General features: G+C 37.4%; 1 protein-coding gene across 2 annotated transcripts in view; it reads left to right on the top strand.

Annotated features, from left to right (window-relative positions):
- The window catches only part of TASP1 (taspase 1), an 88,942-nt gene extending 72,525 nt beyond the window's left edge, over nt 1–16,417 (top strand). For both annotated transcript variants that reach the window (XM_026845874.1, XM_026845873.1), the window contains exons 13-14: nt 2,402–2,475; nt 14,244–16,417. In XM_026845874.1, the coding sequence (XP_026701675.1) occupies nt 2,402–2,475; nt 14,244–14,336 (167 nt within the window). In that variant the 3' untranslated portion in view covers nt 14,337–16,417. The remainder of the gene's footprint in view (nt 1–2,401; nt 2,476–14,243) is intronic.
- The last annotated feature ends 1,699 nt before the right edge of the window (nt 16,418–18,116 follow it).

Below are 18,116 nucleotides of genomic sequence, written 5' to 3'. Positions count from 1 at the left end.
CTTTGATCTTCCACTCAGGCTATATTGGTATGCAAAGATAAATGGTGCAAAGGAGAAGCATAGTCAGCATGCTGTGACCTTCTTCAGTCATATTAAAAGAACATGAGGAATAGGAATGTATTAGTTTTAAAACCAGCTAATGATGCTTTTTGCCATATGTGAAAGTGTCTCGCTAAAGAAATACCTGGGAAGAGGTTTTCATGGCATCATGTGTAATTCATATAAGATTCATCCTGTAATCCAATGGAAAAATGTACACTTCAGTTTAATTTCTTACACCCTTTACAGTATTCTATGAAACAATCCTGAATTCTCATCAGCAATTCATTCTTTCTTTTTCCCCCCCTCCAACTTATGTACTTAGTGAACAGAAAAAAAAAGTTACTGGGACATAGAGCAGGAAGAATATAGTATGGTGAGTTATAAAGTTCCATTAGGTGGAAGCCAAACGTATGAATAATATGTTCTTTATCTGAACTTTGTGTTGCAACTGAGTAAAGGGGTGCGTCTGTGTATATAAAGATATCTAAGTATGTATCGGGGAATTAAAGATCACTGTAAGGGGCTGTTTAAATGCTGATAGGTCACAATCACAGAATCATCTAGGTTGGAAAGGACCTTGAAGATCATCTAGTCCAACCATTATCCTAGCACTGACAGTTCCCAACTACACCATGTCCTTAAGCGCTGTTGACCCTACTCTTCAACCCCTCCAGGGATGGGGACTCCACCACTGCCCTGGGCAGCCCATTCCAACGCCCAACAACCCCTTCTGCAAAGAAATGCTTCCTAAGAGCCAGCCTGACCCTGCCCTGGTGCAGCTTGAGGCCATTCCCTCTTGTCCTGTCACTTGTTCCTTGGTTCAAGAGACTCATCCCCAGCTCTCTGCACCCTCCTTTCAGGTAGCTGTAGAGGGCGATGAGGTCTCCCCTCAGCCTCCTCTTCTCCAGACTAAACCCCCCCAGTTCCCTCAGTCACTCCCCATCAGACCTGTGCTCCAGACCCTGCACCAGCTCCGTTGCCCTTCTGTGGACACGCTCGAGTCATTCAATGGCCTTTTTGTAGTGAGGGGCCCAAAACTGAACCCAGACATCGAGGTGCGGCCTCACCAGTGCCGAGTACAGAGGTAGGATCCCTTCCCTGTCCCTGCTGGCCACGCTGTTGCTGATGCAAGCCAGGATGCCATTGGCCTTCTTGGCCACCTGAGCACACTGCTGGATCATATTCAGCTGGCTGTCAATCAACACCCCCAGGTCCCTCTCTGACTGGCAGCTCTCCAGTCACTCCTCCTCAAGCCTGTAGCGCTGCTGGGGAGCTGCTTTCAAACTTCAACACTTTACTGGATTAACATTCATTAACAATACACGATAGCAATGATTAGTTTTCTTTACCACTACAAACACAAAACTGTTTGTCTTCAACATTTACATCCCAAATTAGCTGTGAGTGTAACAGTACCAGAGAGCTGATGCTGCACAGCAAATGCTAGAATTCTGTCAAGGGGATCAGAACTCAGAGTGCTTTGATGGGGAAGCCAAAGTCAAAATGGGTTCGTTTTTTCTCCGTCTTTCTTTCCTCTCTGACCTTTGGTGCTCCTTAGCCTCTCCCCAAACACAGGGGGTGATCACATATGCTCTCGATGTAATTCAGCTTACTTTTGGGATCAGGTCTTGAGGTAATTTTGCCAGGCATCTATCTTGCTTATTGTGCCGTATTACTCTGCTTCCATCAGCAGACATCTCTCCTGCTTCTTCTGCAGGACTATTTTGCTTTCACACAATTTCTTTCCTGCCTGCTCTGTATCTTCAGTTTTCATCTTGCAGACTTTGCTTCTTCTGTATGTTTTCCTGTATCCTACTTGTGCAGCTAAACCACAAATCTCCATTTACCCATTGGTAGTTACATATTATGTGTATGTTCATGCTCAGTTCTGTGAAAAAGTGCTTGTTACTGGTTATTCTGTTGATAGCATTACAATTCTACAGAATCCTTGTACATCATCTGGGTTTATGCTATTGTAGTGTGCTTGTGTTCAGGGTTCAGGGCAATCAAATGCAAATTGTATCTGCTTTAAAAGTTGGTTGATCTTTTAACTGTAGTTGCAGTTGATGTATTTATCATCTTGGAGGCTCCATGTCTTTGAAGTAACATTCGCATTCTGGGTATTAGTTCTGCAGTGTGTGGCTGCGAATAGTGTAGGAAAATATTGTTTGTTTGACAGCTCTATCTTTTGAGATTTATTATTCTGGTAAGTATTTTTTGTTCTTTAAGTTTGTTTTTTGTCCTTTCCCAAACTAAGTTTTAACCTATATTTGTTTCTCAAGATTCCAGTCTTGTTAAATTACATCTGGTATTTTAAGCCAACGCAGTTTTTGTGACTTCTTTGCATTTTCCTTTATAGTGGAATTTCTGTGGAGCCATACAACAGAGAGCATGTGTGTTGGATATATGTCTGCACAGGATGGCAAAGCTAAGGTAAGCCATGAAGAATAGGTTCTCATATGGTAGAATGTGTGTAGAAGATAAGGAGACTATCAAATGATGATAATGAAATATATAAGAAATTTCTATCTTTAAGAGAATGGGAAAAGTAATGGGTAAGCAGTTACATGTCTCTATTGACTGGACATTTTTAATTCCTTTTTTTTTTTTTTTTTTTTTTTTTTTTTTTTTTTTTTTTTTTATAATTGCAGCAGTTAACAAACCCATGCTAACATATGTATTATGTCAGGCAAAGATGCCACAAACACTTTTCCATTTCCTCTGCTGACAGTAATTGTGTTTAAATAACTTTAGCTTGATTCAGTTACGCTGACTATTTGGGTTGGTGCGGTGTTTTTCTATGGGCCTGTCTTCCTTCAGATAAAGCATTTGCACCAAGGAAGCAGGGAGAGGGTATAAAACAAACTTCAGGGTAGTTTCTAGAATAGCTTCTGTGGTAAACAATATCCGTGATTCTTTAGGTTTGGGTCTAATTTTTTTTTTTTCTGGAATGAGAGAAATATTATTTCAAAACTGAGTTTAGAAGCGGAAACTGGAAAAATTCTTAACATGAAATAATAGGGATTAACCAAGAGATGAGAGCCACCTTCTCTTAGGAAGACAGCACTGAAAGGATTAAAAGGCAAGCTTTGCAATGTAACAACTAGAGCATTTTGGAGAGGTGTTTGGACAGTGAGAATGAACATGGGAGAAGCTGCAGGCTAAGACAAAATCATAACTTCTGTAGACCTTTATAAATGCACAGCTATCAGTATCAAGAACAAGAGTGGACAACTGGAACTGGTTAAAGGAAGTGACAAAACTGGGGGAAAGAGCTAGAATAAGATGGCTTCTCAGTATGGTTAAATTAAGGGGGGGAGGTGAGAGTTTTTAATGGAATATTTACGTGTATTAGAGAGATGACAGCTAGAAAGTTTATACCAGCAGGTGATATCAAGAAAGATACCCAGCATTTTGATGGTAGATTTTAAAGAAGGATTAATTTTAAAGCCTGGGAAAGGAAATAATTTGAGGGCCTGGGTTTGTTGACTCTCTGCAGAAATGGCTGCTTGTGGATCTGCCGAGGAAGAAAGTTTAATCATCAACAGTGGAGGGGGAGTGGAGTACAAAACCCAAATATTTCTTCTTTTTTTTTTTTTTAAATACCTTTTTCCCCCGCTCCATTTCATTTCAGAGAGAAATACAAAGGAGGATGTGAGAGAGATAAAGGAATATATAAAAGAAGGAAATTGAGATCAGATATTTTAAACATCAAGAATGGTGGTTGAAGCATTGGGAACGAATGAGTTCATCCTCAAGGAGTAAAATGTATAGAACAAAAGACAAGTATGCCCCAAAATGAGGAGGAAGATAAAAAGCAGCTGGTGAAGGAAGTGCTGGTAGAGTTGTTAGTGAAGCACTCGCTTTCATGACTTATGTGCAGTTTTTTCCAGTTAATTATCCATGAATTAGAGTGTGGTTTTACTTGTTTTCTTAATATTTATTTCAGATTTATTAGAAAAGAATCCAAACTCAAGCTAAAAGCTCAGACTGAACTGAGTGAAACTAAGGCAAGCTCAGCTGCAGATGTTCTAGAATTCACTAGTTAGTTTTAAAATCATTATCTTGTGTTTGCAGTGAAAGGAGAATTATTAGAATGTGTGATGTTAAGTTATTCCAGTGTGCACACCTGCCTCTGGCTTACACTGCGAGGCTCAAAATATTATTGTTTCTTCCTGGTAGTGTCTGTCTAATTAATAAATAAATGCTAAATATGAAGTCTGTCTGGTAATGAGTACTAGCATGACAGTGCCATGCCCAGAGATGTTTTCCTACTCACAGTTGCAACATTTGACATCTGGTATGCATTGTTTTCATACTGCTGGTAAATTCTCCAGCTGGTAATCTTGATTGCGCTGACAGACACAGCTGCTCTTCTTGGTTCATTTTTAAATTATGTTTTTGACCTTCATTGAAGAGTTAATCCCCCTCCCTTTCTTCCCTCTTTGAGTCTGTGGCCACAAATGCTTTCCAGAGAAAAACCACAAATGCTTTTGCTGCTGACTTCTATTGATCAAAAAAAGTCTTCTGTCATAAAAGCTGGAATTTTATTCTGCTACAGCTAGGGCTAAGTTGTAGATGGAAAACTTGTCCTGAAATAGAACACAATGTATTGCAAGTGAAAAAAAAAAAAAAAATCCTTTAATAGAGTATCTGTTTTGGTACAATTAATTTTGAGTGCTTGCCATGAAAGAATAAGGCTGTAAGAATTCATAAAAGTGTAAAATATCACTTGTTTATGAGTACAGTAGAAAAATGATCAGGCAGCAGCTTGTAGGGAAACATCTTTCTTTCCTGTTTTTCTGGGGTGGTAAAGAGCCTCAGTTTCTATTTCTTTCATCAGTCTAGGACTCAAGTTTTATTCTTAAACCAAGGGCTTGTCACAGTGGCTGACTTTGGGCTGGTTCAATTTAATGAACATGAAAACATATTTTTATAGCAAGACTTTAAGAAATTGAGAAAGGTTTTAAGTGTATGTCGTTATGAATTAGACTAATATTAGAATCGTAATTATATAAAGCGGTACATACTAAGGGGAAAAAAAAAGGATCCTGCTTTATAATCTTAGTGTGATTCTTCATGCATTGGAGGTTAATGCATTTCATAACAGGACCTAGCGAATGGTGGTCCTGAACCCGACGCAAAGATTGTGGAGGTATAGGAGGTCTTTTTCTTACAAGGCACTTACAAGCTAGATGTCAGCTCACCTGCAGACACTGGTATGCGTGAGAGGTGCAAACATACTCAACCAATTAACTATCGCAACTCCTGAATATGTACATGGGCAAGGGAAGTGGAATCAGAGACTCCAAGTGGTTTGTACATCCTGACTTGCTGGTGCTTCAGACTTTTAGCACTGTGAGCTCTCCAAGTACTGATTTAGAAGTTGCCTTGCAACAGGGGTTTATTTCCTCCTGATTTAGGAAAGACTGGGTTCTGCAGCTGGCCACTCACCTCCGAACTAGACTCTCTGAATGCTCATTTACCAGATTTAACAGCATGAAATGGCTGAGCCTGCAAGAGCTGTGGGACAGTTTTTTTTTTTTTTTTTTTTTTTTTTTTTTTTAAATCAGTTTCCTGAAAAAGTCCTGTTGAGCGTTGGTTTAAAGTGTTTGGTTGAAGGTTACTTTAAAAATACCATGGAGGCTTGCCAGATGAACTAAGCTCACACCTTATTGCTGACACAGTCATCTCTGGTTGCATGTCTTATTACTTTCCTTTAGCTCTCAGTACTCAAAAAGTATTTCAGCTCCTCCCCCACTTCTGGCACTGACAATGTCATCTTCACTACCTGCACAGGGGGTATCTCATTGACTTCCTGCCCTTGAACCCTTACGTCACTGCCACAAGCAACTGATCAAAGCTCATCCTTGCTGGGTCAACCGTCTTCTTCTTCACTTCTTGTCATCCTTCTTGACACGAGCAGTTTCATAATCACTGTGTTTGTCACATAATGGATGTGGGAGGAAACAAAGTTTTCATCTGAGCAGCTCTGACCCTTTTACCTGCTTCTTGGGACTAACCTGTACCACCTATTGCTACAACTTATCCAGGCTGGTGCCTGGGAGCCTCAGCTATGGTGAGCTTAAAGGACACATACATTGTGTTTTATAAATTGCCAGTCTCAGACTTCCTTCTCGAAGCAATACCATGACAGATTGTGTCAACCTGTGCCTGTTCTTTGGGAAGATGAAAGGACTTCCCAAGAGCTCCCAAAGCAAGTTCCTGCATTGCCATCTATATGATTGTCACATGATACTCAACAATTTCTAGCCATTAGGCTGTTGAAATATTCCAGGCTCTATGGAAGTTTCTGTCTGTGGCCATGAGAATAAGTAGAAAGTACAAGTCTGTGGACTTCCTCTGAAACTACCCAGCTTCTTTTGTCGCAGTAACTGCTGCATCAGCAAAGGTTAAGACTTCTAGATGGAAGGTTTGGGAGATTAGATAACTTCATGAACTGAGGGAGTATGTTTTTTCTTTTTAGTTACTGTAATGTTGACTCATGAATTACTTGATGTGAATTCAAGAGCTTTGATAAGCAGTTAGCTCTTTTAGATTTCCTGCCCAAACTTTCCTCTCTTTCTGAGACACTAGTCTTCAGAATAACCTTCCAGATGTTTAGGTGTTTGGGTTTTTTTTAATGGACCCATAATAGATCCAACAGCTGATCATACCATAAGCTAAGAAGGTCATCCTGTTTCCAGCACTGTGACCTCTTTAAAGATACTCTGGCAGCTTTTCATTAATTGGTTCCAATTTTCCTGAACTACTTAGGTTACATTCCGAGAGCTTAAGCAATTGTGCTGTCACCATTGGGAAGATAGCTCTATTCTGATGACTCAGCATTGCTTTTTGGAGCTGTGTCCATACTGTTGCAGGCAATGTGCAATATTTGAGGTCTTAACGGTTGGTGCAGCATTTGGTAGAGCAGTTTAAGCGTCAGTTTGCATAAAGGGCTGTAAGACCTTCTGCCTTGTAATTTGGGTGTGGGAGAAATAATTCCTTGAATTCACCCATAATGTGATTTTCAGATGTAAATGGAGAATGAGAAGGAAAGGAGGTTAACGGGTAGGTTACAGGTTAATTGACTCTTTTTAGTTACAGAGTCTTCATATTTTCTTGTTCCTTGTCTGCTTGCCCAATGGAGGATGCTGCAAAGGAAAAGCATTTCTTCAGTCTCAAATGACGGTGCAGCATATGCCTGCAATGTGAATTCACATACCAACTGCATCTCTTGAAGGTTCTGGTTATGGGTAGGCAGCCTTTTTTTGATATGATGTCGTGTATCTGTGCATAATCAAGCGAGAGCCCTTTTATCTCAGGCAGGATCTGCAGAGTATTTGTTCACTCAAGGCCCAGAGTATTCTGTGTGCAGAAAGTGTAAGTGGGCAGGATGTGCCACAAAACTTTTTTCCTGGATCTCCCATTTCTTAAATTATCTTAGTGATTAAAAGCAGTTGTTGGTGTATGATGTTTTTGCTTGAAAATAGGTACTTCCTTACTGTGTTTTCAGTAGCATTTGAAGTCAGAGTGCTTTATTTCCAGTGAAAGATCCAATCTCAATACCAACAATGTGAAGTTTTGGTCCTGTGTTAGGTGTAGGTATTTGAAATAATTTGTCAGCTTACTATAGTTCTTAGTATATATGAATTTACTATATGATCTGTGTGTAAGTGTTGCTAACTTTTACAATTATTGTAAATGTTGCAATACTCTTGAGATAACCTTGGAGTTCAGCTTCATAGGTTTTAGTTTTTGTAGCAGCTAGATGACGCAGGCAACAAATTTCTAAAAATCTAGTTGTAATATTGAATGTAATCCAATTCAGTTGTCAGTTTAAATCTCTCTTTGGCAGATACTCAGTTTTCTTATAATATTAATTACTAAGCTTTATGTTATGGCAAAGCTGCATATGCCATTCTTTCCATTTTCTAATGAATTAAATTCAAGTTGCTTAGCAAGATAAGGGGTAACAGTAGTGGAGAGTGTTGCATATTGCTGTGTTTGAAAACATCCCTCAGCAACAACTGCTGTCTACACCAAATGTTGTGGTTGCAATATGCAAACAGAAACTTTATCTCTGACAGTTAATTTCATTTTCCAGTATGAGGAAACATAGTGGACAAGGAGACCATTTCCAGTTCACTTTTCCTGTTGAGATGGTAGGTGTTGTAATTGGATTTTTTTGCCTTTGTTAACACTGAAAAATTTAGCAAAATTAATTCCCTCTATGTTTGAAGCAATACATATGACAAACACTGATGTAGTGATTGTTGGTTTCTGATGGTGGACTTCTGGATTTTACCTTGTGAGTAAAAGGTCTGTGAAAGCCCTCTGTTAGGAGAAGAGCAGTTATCCACTGCTCACTGGTGAAGAAATACATCTTGGAAGAATCTAATTCTAATTTGAAAATTAGTGGAATAATTTACTGAGCCTGTTTAGTTAAGAGAAATAAGAAGTCAAATAATTCAGTCATTCAGTTCAGACTACAGAGACAGTCTTTTAACCATGAGACAGGAAAAGTATATGTCACTGTTATACTTTTTTTTTTTTCTTTAATCGCACTCTTGTCTGGAGACTAGGGAATCAGTCAGAAATTGTCACTTGAAAAAAACTGTACACAGTAGAGCATCCAGTTCTCTCATAAAAACCAAGGCATTTATATTTGTTGGAAATAACCTTCACTGCTAAGATACCGGTTAAAATATTTGGCTCGTAGACCTTCATGGAAATTATGGGCTCTGAGATGGGAAGATAAGTTCATTTTTTTGGGCTGAGTTCTTGCATAAAGCCAGCAGTTCTGGAACTCTCATATTTGGCCAACATATTTTAGAAGGGAGCAGACAAGATGAGATTGTGTATCCAAGTATGCAAATATAAATGCAGTAACCTGACTTAGCTCCTGCAATTCAGAATGGTAAAAATCATATTTTAATTTATATGGCAGCATTTTAGTATACCTCTACAAAAGCCTGGGACACTGAGCTGAATAGATCTTTGGTTGGTACATGGCTATAGACTGTCTAAGTATGAATGATTTCAAGAGATTAAAATATTGTAGCTTTCAACTTTCTGAAGATTTGATATTTTTGTTCCCTAATGCATTACATCAGTGATTTTAGATACATAAATAGTGTATAGTAATATACTTAACCCACCAAATGAATTTGAGCTTGGGAACATGTTAGCTTCCTCAACAACATATATGTAGAATCATTTTTTTCAGTGCCTGAGAGCCAGAAGTACCCCATCAGTATGTCTGTTTTCCTGGCTTTTGCCCACAAGGACAATCATTCTGCAGCCTCTCTCCCTACCACCCTTTTTTTTTGTTGTTTGGGGGTTTTGGGGGTTTTTTTTGTTTGTTTGTTTTGGGGGGGTGTTTTGTTTGTTTGTTTTGGGTTTTTTTTGTTTGTGGGGTTTTTTTGTTTTTTTGTTTGTTTTTAAGATTTCACCAAGCAAGTTGCATATGGGTTATTCTGATAGTAGCAGTTGCCAGTATTTTGCAGGGCACCTTTTCCTGTCATATGGCAAATGTATATTCAAACCATGTTGGGAGAAAGCAGCAGACAGAGCAGCAGAGGATGGCTATTACTGCCTAGGAAATAAATTGAGAATAAACAGCCAGGTGGTTCTCATGGTGGAAGCGTGTAACCAGCTAGAAAGCTTGTAGATCCGAGTGATTCTGAATTTCTAAAGAATATATGGATTTGATGGTACTTTTCTTTAAGGAGTAAGGTGGTAGAAAATAACTTCATTAAGTATGTGATGTCCTTGGTCTTCCATTATATTTCATCTCAATAGGGTAATGAATGGAAAAAGTTTGGTTTATAAATTACTCTTTCCAGAGCACATCCTGGGCATGTAATAAGAAAGCTAAACACATGAAGTACTCCCTAGATTTGCTTAAGAACTGAATGTGCTGCCATCTGGTAGTTGTACTCTGTCCTTTTGGCAGCATTTGATTGACTTCATTTTTCTCATGCAGCACTGTCTGTCTTTTGGCTTAAATTTCATATTCATTTTACATTGTATTTATGCTTTTAATGAAAAAAAAACCCAACCAAAACTGTTGTGACAAAACTTATACTTTTATGTGAATAAAGGGAGACTAGCTCTTTAAAGACTAAAAGAAATCCTTTTTATATTAGTTGGTCTCAAGGTTGTTTCAGAATCTTTTGTCTATAAGACATGAAGTAAAGTAAATCTTGGCACAACTTGTAGTTTTGGTTTTTTTTAAAAAATATACTAAAAATACATAACTTGAAAAGTAAATCAAATATTCATGACAAAAAGTTAAAACCATGTATTGTCCCTATAGCAGTTAATGCTTATTCCAGTGTGGTGGGAAACTTCCCCATGTGCATCAAAAGGCAATGAGAGATAGTAAGATTTCCACAGACAAGTGTCTGCAGCATTGGGGTTGGGGGAGTTGGTTGCTCCACAGTTTTGGTTTGGTTAGGAGGGAAAGGGGGCAAGGTGGACAAATCCATGGAGCAAGAATTGTCTGAAGGTTGGTTAACTAGTCTGTGCTTTGTGCAAGGCTGGGAAGCAATATCAATTATTGCATCTAGCATTTACCTTTTTGTCTTTTTGAACTGTGGGCACAAGGCTCTTTCTTTCAGCTGCAGACAAAGATTTGTGGTGGCTAACTGGTTTCCTAGCTGTCAGGACCTCTGCTCCTACCAGGCCCTCACCAACCTCACTTTTCTCTAGGAAAGCAAATCAAATTGGAATATTCTGGGACAGTAAAATTTCTATTTATGAAGCTGAAGATATAGATAGCCCTGTCATTCTTAATCTACCTTTCCTTGGCATATGGTTTCCTCAAAGAGAGGCTTCCATGAAGCTGAGTGGAGGATTAATTCAGAAAAACTTTTTCTTTTCCTGTTTTTGTGATCCCAGGCACAATTTCCCCCAGATGTGGGTTCATTCAACTTGTAAAGTTGATGGACTAATCGAACCCAATTAAAAGCTTTCCGGTGTTGTTCTTTTTTGTTTGTTTTTTATTTTTATGTTTTAAAATCTAAACCTAATCCACGGTACAATCTGGACTTAATATAAAATATGATGTTGGGATATAAAAATGTAACAAACTGTACAAATAAGTTTTGTGGTTGCATTTAAAAATATTAAATGTTCTTTGATCTTTCTTTTTATTTACTAGAGTTTGTTCTTATGGCTTAGAACAAGGGAGATGTAATTGTCAGAATTCACTTGGGAGTTTATCTGAAGCTGTCTTGACATGGCAATGTTATCCTTTCATATTACTTATTAGGTAACATATTTTAAACACTGTCATCTTGGATCTGTCTCATTTTTGTTCTACATAAGACGGCCATTGGTGAAAGTAAAAAGTAGTGTAAAACAGCATCTGTATTTTCTCTGTCATATAAAGTATGCAAATAAACAGGATGCAAGTAAAGGCTTTAAAAAAAGGTTTTGTTATATGTGGTTGGGATGTTTCTGTAAATGGAAATGTACAGATGCTAGTGAATAGTTGTTTGGGGTCTTTTGTGTGGGAAATGTGATTTTCCTTTTATAGGAACTTAGTTTTTATATAGGAAATGTGTTTTGGACAGCTATTTAAGCATAAGTACTTGATAATGTATTGACAGATATTGACTATCTTCTTATCCCCTCTTGCATATTTTCCTTTCCTTGCTAGAAAGCTTATTGGGATATTATGCTTAACTAACTTTTAAAAGTAACAGGATCTATAGATTTCATGTGGATTTAATGAAGCCTCAAATTTTGCTCCTGCAATTACATAAGGGTCTATTAGACACTTAACTTTTGCTTGTGGGATACAACAATCCTATGCAAAACATTAATTTATAACTTGGGTCAGAAAACTAATTTACACAGATCAGGTCTCTTGTAGTTATAATGAAAAAAAAAAATTGATTACAGGATTCAAGATAATCGTGATAGTACTAATATTTCTTCTGTTTCAGTAAAAAGCTTCCTCTCTTCTTCTTGGCAGCATCCTTGGGCTCTGTGCTTTTTATTGTATTGCTACCACAATCTGCTAATAATTCTGACCACTGTACAAGCAATCACACTTTTAAATTATGCCTGCCTTAAAGTGGACCACTGGTTTGCTTTGATTGCAGTATTTCACTAAACAATTGGTGGCATTCTTCCACTGAAGAAATTTGCTACTGTGATCATCGAACAATGCCACATCTACACTGTCAGGCTGTCCCACTTTTCATTTAGAAATTTTAACAGACCTTGAAAAATGTCTTGGGGGTCTCAGTCATAAAAATATCTTTTTTTTTTTTTTTTTTTTTTTTTTTAAATTTAAACTCACGAAATAATATCTCCAAAAATTGTCGGTTACATTTTGGCGGAAAACTGTAATAGATTTGAAAAGAATCTTTTCTTCTTGAAGTGGTAAATCACAGTTGTAACCAAAATTGTTCTGAAAGTTGGAAGATGTTCATATATCAAGCAGGAAGACTAGACATCAGAGTTTTAGCAGTAAAATGAAAACCTTTAAATGTTTTTAATTAAATCTCATTCTGTAATTTAACTGTAAACAAGACCACCTAAGAGCAGGCACCAGGATACCCTTATCAATAAATTAATTAAAAGAAGCTGCTTCTGAGATACAAAATGTCTCTTCGATGCAATGAATTGGGGTTACAGTCTCAAATCACTTTCCACTCAATTGATTCAAGTTATGCTTAATGAACTTATATACTTGTCACAACCCATTGCCTCATTGCAAGTTAGACATTTTGCAGCACTTAAATCTTTTAAATGGGATAATGTATGTATAAAACCTTAAATATGTACTTGGCTGCGCTTACAGGAAGCTGTAATTTCTCAATGCCAGCAACTTCAATGTTGTGACCTTTATATCATAGTAGGAATCATTTCTAGTTCCTAATTTAATAATTGTTTAAGTGTTATGTTTTCTGAGCATTAATGAATCACTCGGTGAAACTCAGAACTCATGAGGAAAATGAGGGCCAGCACTCCTGCCTTGGTGGGAGGGGTGGCTGAAGTGTAGCTTGAGCTGGTGAGTCCCTGCCATTGCTATTTTCTGCCTCAAGCCTGTGGAAATGCTGTTATCAACCCTATTGCATTTTGTAATTCCACAAAGGCGCTTTTTTTTTTTTTTTTTTTTCATGTTTTACAAGAGCTCACTCGCAGCTCTGAAAGTAGGAAACAGTTTGTAGAAACATGCTTCTGGCTCCTTTTGTTGTTCTGTTTAAACATTGCTTTAGCCACTTGGCCCTATATGAAAGCAGTCGCTGTATCTGTACATGGCTCTTGCTGTAGCTCAAAATCAACACTAGATGAAAACATAAGCAGTTTTCACAGCATAAGCATGTGCAAGGGGGAAAAAAAGTCATTACTTTTAAAAATAAGTCAAAGTGGTTTTTACCAAGTGAATGCTTTTGCCCATCAGTAATAAAATACACCTCAGAATATAAAGGATCTTTAACAGATTTTCAGTGTCACTGAGTTACAACAGAGTTATAGACTGGAGTTTTGGGTGCACACACACATGTGCCCACTTTTTGGCTTTTACTTTCTGTTTGAAATATTACAGAACCATCTCAAAGGCCTGCTTTAAAAACTTCTCCATGGAAAAGATGCCTGTAGACAAAAACGCAATTGCTCTTTGGGTCCATTTATTTGATGGTTGGCAACAAATACTTTAGAGGAAGTCTTTGGGTGTTTTTTAGGTGGACAAGTAGGTATTTTATGCAGAGAAATTTCTTCTTTGCATCCTGATCATTGCAGTTGCCTTATGCTCTGAAGTGTTATTTTATCTCTGCCAAATAATTTATTGTGCCTAAGATTTCTGTAAGGTGTATTTCCGTATGCAATACTAAACTTATATGAATCTCCCTAAGAAATAGACCTATACACCATGGAATGCCACAGTTATTTTTCTTTTGTCTTCACTCTGGATATTCTTTTCTTCTACTTTCAGTGCACCGGGTCATCCAGTTTACCTTTTCTACACATCTGTTGTGGTCCTTCCCTTTATGTGTTAAACATTCATGCAAACAAAATAGAAGAATCCCAGTTGTTTGCAGCTTTTCGAGCTGCTCTGTAGTTTGCTCTCAGACTTCAGTGATGGAACAGCTGAATCGTTCAATACTTATGAGCTTGCTTTGTGTCCTGCATAATTTTGCCTCTCTTTCTTGCTCGATAATACTGACTTGACTTTTTCACAGACTCACATTTCAAGACTTCCTCCTGGAGCCGTGGCGGGACAGTCCGTGGCAATAGAAGGAGGAGTTTGTCGGCTGGAGAGTCCAGAAAGCTGAACAGCTGATCCCTCACTTCATTGCGAAGAATGTGAATGACTTTTTGGACAATAATTTTTCTGTGTTTTTACAGATGATGGAAATTCTATTCTTGTTTTATACCCCGTATTGCAACCATGTGCACCATAACTTGAGACAAGTGCTGCTGTAGTTTATGTTCTCACTCTGTGAATGGGGGTGTGTGCATGTTCATTTTTTCCCTAATAAAATAGGAACTCTTCCCAGTTGTGCAAAGAATATGTATGATTAATGGTTACGTTTTCATTGTTTTATGTTTGGAAAATAACTGAAAGGGGTTTTTTTTTAAAAAAAATTAATTTAAAGATATGGTCATAATTGTCATTCATGTTCTAAATTTAAAAGTAACGAGCCTTTGAAGTGGCTATATAATTATGCAAAAAAATGATTATGGTTTCTAAGTTTCTCAGTGGTTTAAGGAAATCCAGAGGTGGTTTAAACATGGGTTGGTTTTTTCCTCCCCAAGGATTTTTTTTTTTTTTTTGTCAAAGAATGGTTTCAGTGAAACAAACTAGAGAAAAATTAAGGCTAGAATGGTTTTTAAATAGTCTTATAGGTCATATCTCTATTCCCAAACTAAGATGTTAATAGCTTCAAGCTGTATGTATTACAAAAAGCTATATGAAGATGATGTATCGTAACGCAGTCTTTATGTATAATGAAATATTACAATGTAAATAAGAAAACAAAGTTTATGGAAAGATTCAATATTATTCTTCGCTTCTGTTTAAAATCTATTTTTAAGAGAGGTACAGAAATGAACATATTACTGGATGCGAAGTGCAATGTGTATTAAATGGATGTTGGGAGGTCTGATACTAGCTTTCTTATCAATAAAGCAACTTCCCGAAGTCCAGCCACAGCATGGGTATTTATATAACTGTGTGTAATATGTATGTACTGTGCATAAATTTACTGTAATTCTTTTTATACCTTCCACAAAACTGCATTATAAAACAATGTAATCCTTGTCTGCCTTGTGAAGCATTGGCAGCTGAACTGTCACTTGTCACCAGTTCTGATACGTTAGCCAGATCGCTTGAGTCCTAAAAGTGAGTTCTGACATACAATCTTCCGTTCAGTACTTTTTCCTTCACAGCACTGGCAGCAATAGAAGATTTTTTTTAATTAATTCATCGTCCTGATAAGTATGCCAAAGAGAAACTAAAATAGTTCATCTTTTTCCCTGGTGGATATTTGATAATTCTGTTTTTCAGAAATAGTGAATGAATAGATATTCAGACTGTATTCGCTTAATCAGGCATTATACTTGCCTGTTTTGTAATGTTGTGCCTGCCTATAACAGACATACTTGACTGATTAAATGGTTACATTGATTGTAGTACCAATCTTTCATTGAAAAAGATCTTAATAAATTTTTTTTTAATAGCCTGAGTTCATTTTCGCTCTTATGTTACAGCATATATTGAGATACTGTCACCTCTGTGTGCTTTTTTAATTGTGGAATCAATGTAGTCCTATAGTTGAAGATATTTTTATATGGTTCTGTAAATAATATGAAACAAGGGCTTTCCAGGTTGCGTAAACAAAAAGATGGAATGCACCTGTCTTGAAATAGTTTGTGCTGAGATATCAGACTGGATCCTCATGGTTTGATGAAATGAAGAACTATCCTACAACACTTCAGAAATGTTGCTACAAAGAAGCTGCATTGTCACAGCCCTTAATATTACTCTAATATGCAGCATTAAATTATTGTGTGGAAGCTTCGCTATGTAGGCAGTGAAAAATTGAAGATCGTGCGTATGGGTTTGTACGTACCCGTGTTTGAAAATGGAATTGTTTTTGGAAAAGCTAAAATAAGTGTTAGCCTACTTTCATTCTAAAAGCACTTTTCCGTGCCAACTTCATAGAAACTTTGGCATAAATTCATTCTTTCATAGAATCCGCATGGCAAAATGGCTTGTAAAATGTAAATTGTTAAATTGTTTCTTCTCCTTGCTTGCTTAATATCTCTTTATGGAGATTTGGATTCCAGCATATGATTTTTTTGCCCTGCACTATCACAATTCTATTGTGTGTATACATACATACATACTAAATCATAATTCAAGCAGCAGATAACATGTTTTAGTTTTGCTTTGCTTTTGTGTCTCTATAATACTCAGATTTTTATTTTTTTTTTTAATAAAAGAAGCCAGACTTCTTCTGGAAGCTACTTAGGCAATGTGCCTCTTCTTTGTCCAACTTTTCTTGCTTTAATCTAGGTGGAGGAAAAAGGAAAAAAAAAGAATACTCTTGTCCTGAGAGTCACAAGCAATGTACAGGGCACAAACCAGGTACAGAGCTGACTTTCTAGATAAGGTACTTAGGAGAAGAAAACTGTTAGCATGTACGAATTTCTGTATCAGTAATCATGAAGACTGCCAGGAGCAGAATTTCCTATCATCCAACTTCTACTTAAGCCCATGAAAGATCTTATGCTACTTTAATTATGGGTCTAATTCTGCTACTAGTTCTATTTTGAACTTAAAAGGGGCTTATGAAAAATAAATGGTGAGGACAGACACACTTTGCAATGACGTGGTCTGTAAACTCTTGTACGTGATGAGTAACCATTGCCACTGGCATAAGCAGATACAGTCCAAGAGGAAATTATACACTTGACAGCAATAGCTGGATAAAATTATAAAGGAAGGGCAACCAGATGAAATGCATATAAATACAAACAATCTGAATACTATTGATTTTATACCCAAACACACAATTATGTGTCCTGGAGTATTTTGTAGCAGACAGGTTGGTGCCAGAGTGGTCAGTGTTCTGCCATAATAAATTTTGCTGCTAAAAGCTTGTAATAGCCTAAACCAAACCTAACATATAGCCCTTTTTTTTTTTTTTGGCCTTTCTTTGCTCCTGTACTGTCATCTTTGCTCTGTACCTTAACAATGTGGCTCTGCAGTAAGTGACTTCAGAGGGCCGCAGTTGAGCAAATCATGGAGGAGAGGCCCGTTACACTAAAGTTTAGAGGTGATTTGAATTCCATTTTGTGTATTCTGTAGGTACAAAGAGCCTGCTGCTTTGCTTGTGAATTAACCTCCAGAAATGCTGTGAAATACAAGAGATTTGACTGAGGAAGAAGAGGGGTCCTGATTTAGGGAAACTGCCGCGGTTCACTTGGACAGTATGGCAGATGCTGTGAAAGGAGAAGGAAGCCTAAGAGGAAGCAAAGCTAGTAATCAATTCAGAAGTATTAGCAAGGCTGCAGTAACTGCTATCGTTACTTGAAATGTTAATGTTAATAGCAGAGTCTAGAAAAAGAAGCCAGAACTATTGGTTATTATGGTGTTACGGGTGAAAGAGGTGCAACATTTCACAGTGGTGTGTGATAATGGTGCAACTGGACAGTCTTCACAACTCAGTTTTAAGCAGAATGATGGAGAATTAGATGAGAAGTTCTGGAGTATATATATCTACACATTTTAAAAAGGAAAACCTAAAATTCCACCATGATTTCTTCTGGTTGTTACACGAGTCATTTTCTTTGAGTCAAGAAGATACATCAGGAGTTCCTTTCGTTCCATTGTAGCAAGATTGATTTGTTCAAAGACATTGAATTGCATACAGAGTTTTTACCATGTTATGTTTGCAAATAACTGAATGGCACCTGCAGTCTATATGTAGCCCTATTTCAAAAGCATCTCCTGAATCTCAGAAGGTTTGCCACTCCAACGGTATTTGGACCTATGTAGTTCCAGGTGACTGCAATCCTATCTGTTCAATAGAGAGGCACCTAAAATA

Source organism: Athene cunicularia (genome assembly GCF_003259725.1).
Source record: "Athene cunicularia isolate RWA chromosome 3 unlocalized genomic scaffold, athCun1 chr3_part1, whole genome shotgun sequence".
Taxonomy (NCBI): Eukaryota; Metazoa; Chordata; class Aves; order Strigiformes; family Strigidae; genus Athene; species Athene cunicularia.
The sequence above is the reverse complement of the archived record's forward strand: the minus strand, read 5'-3'. Positions and strand labels throughout refer to the sequence as shown.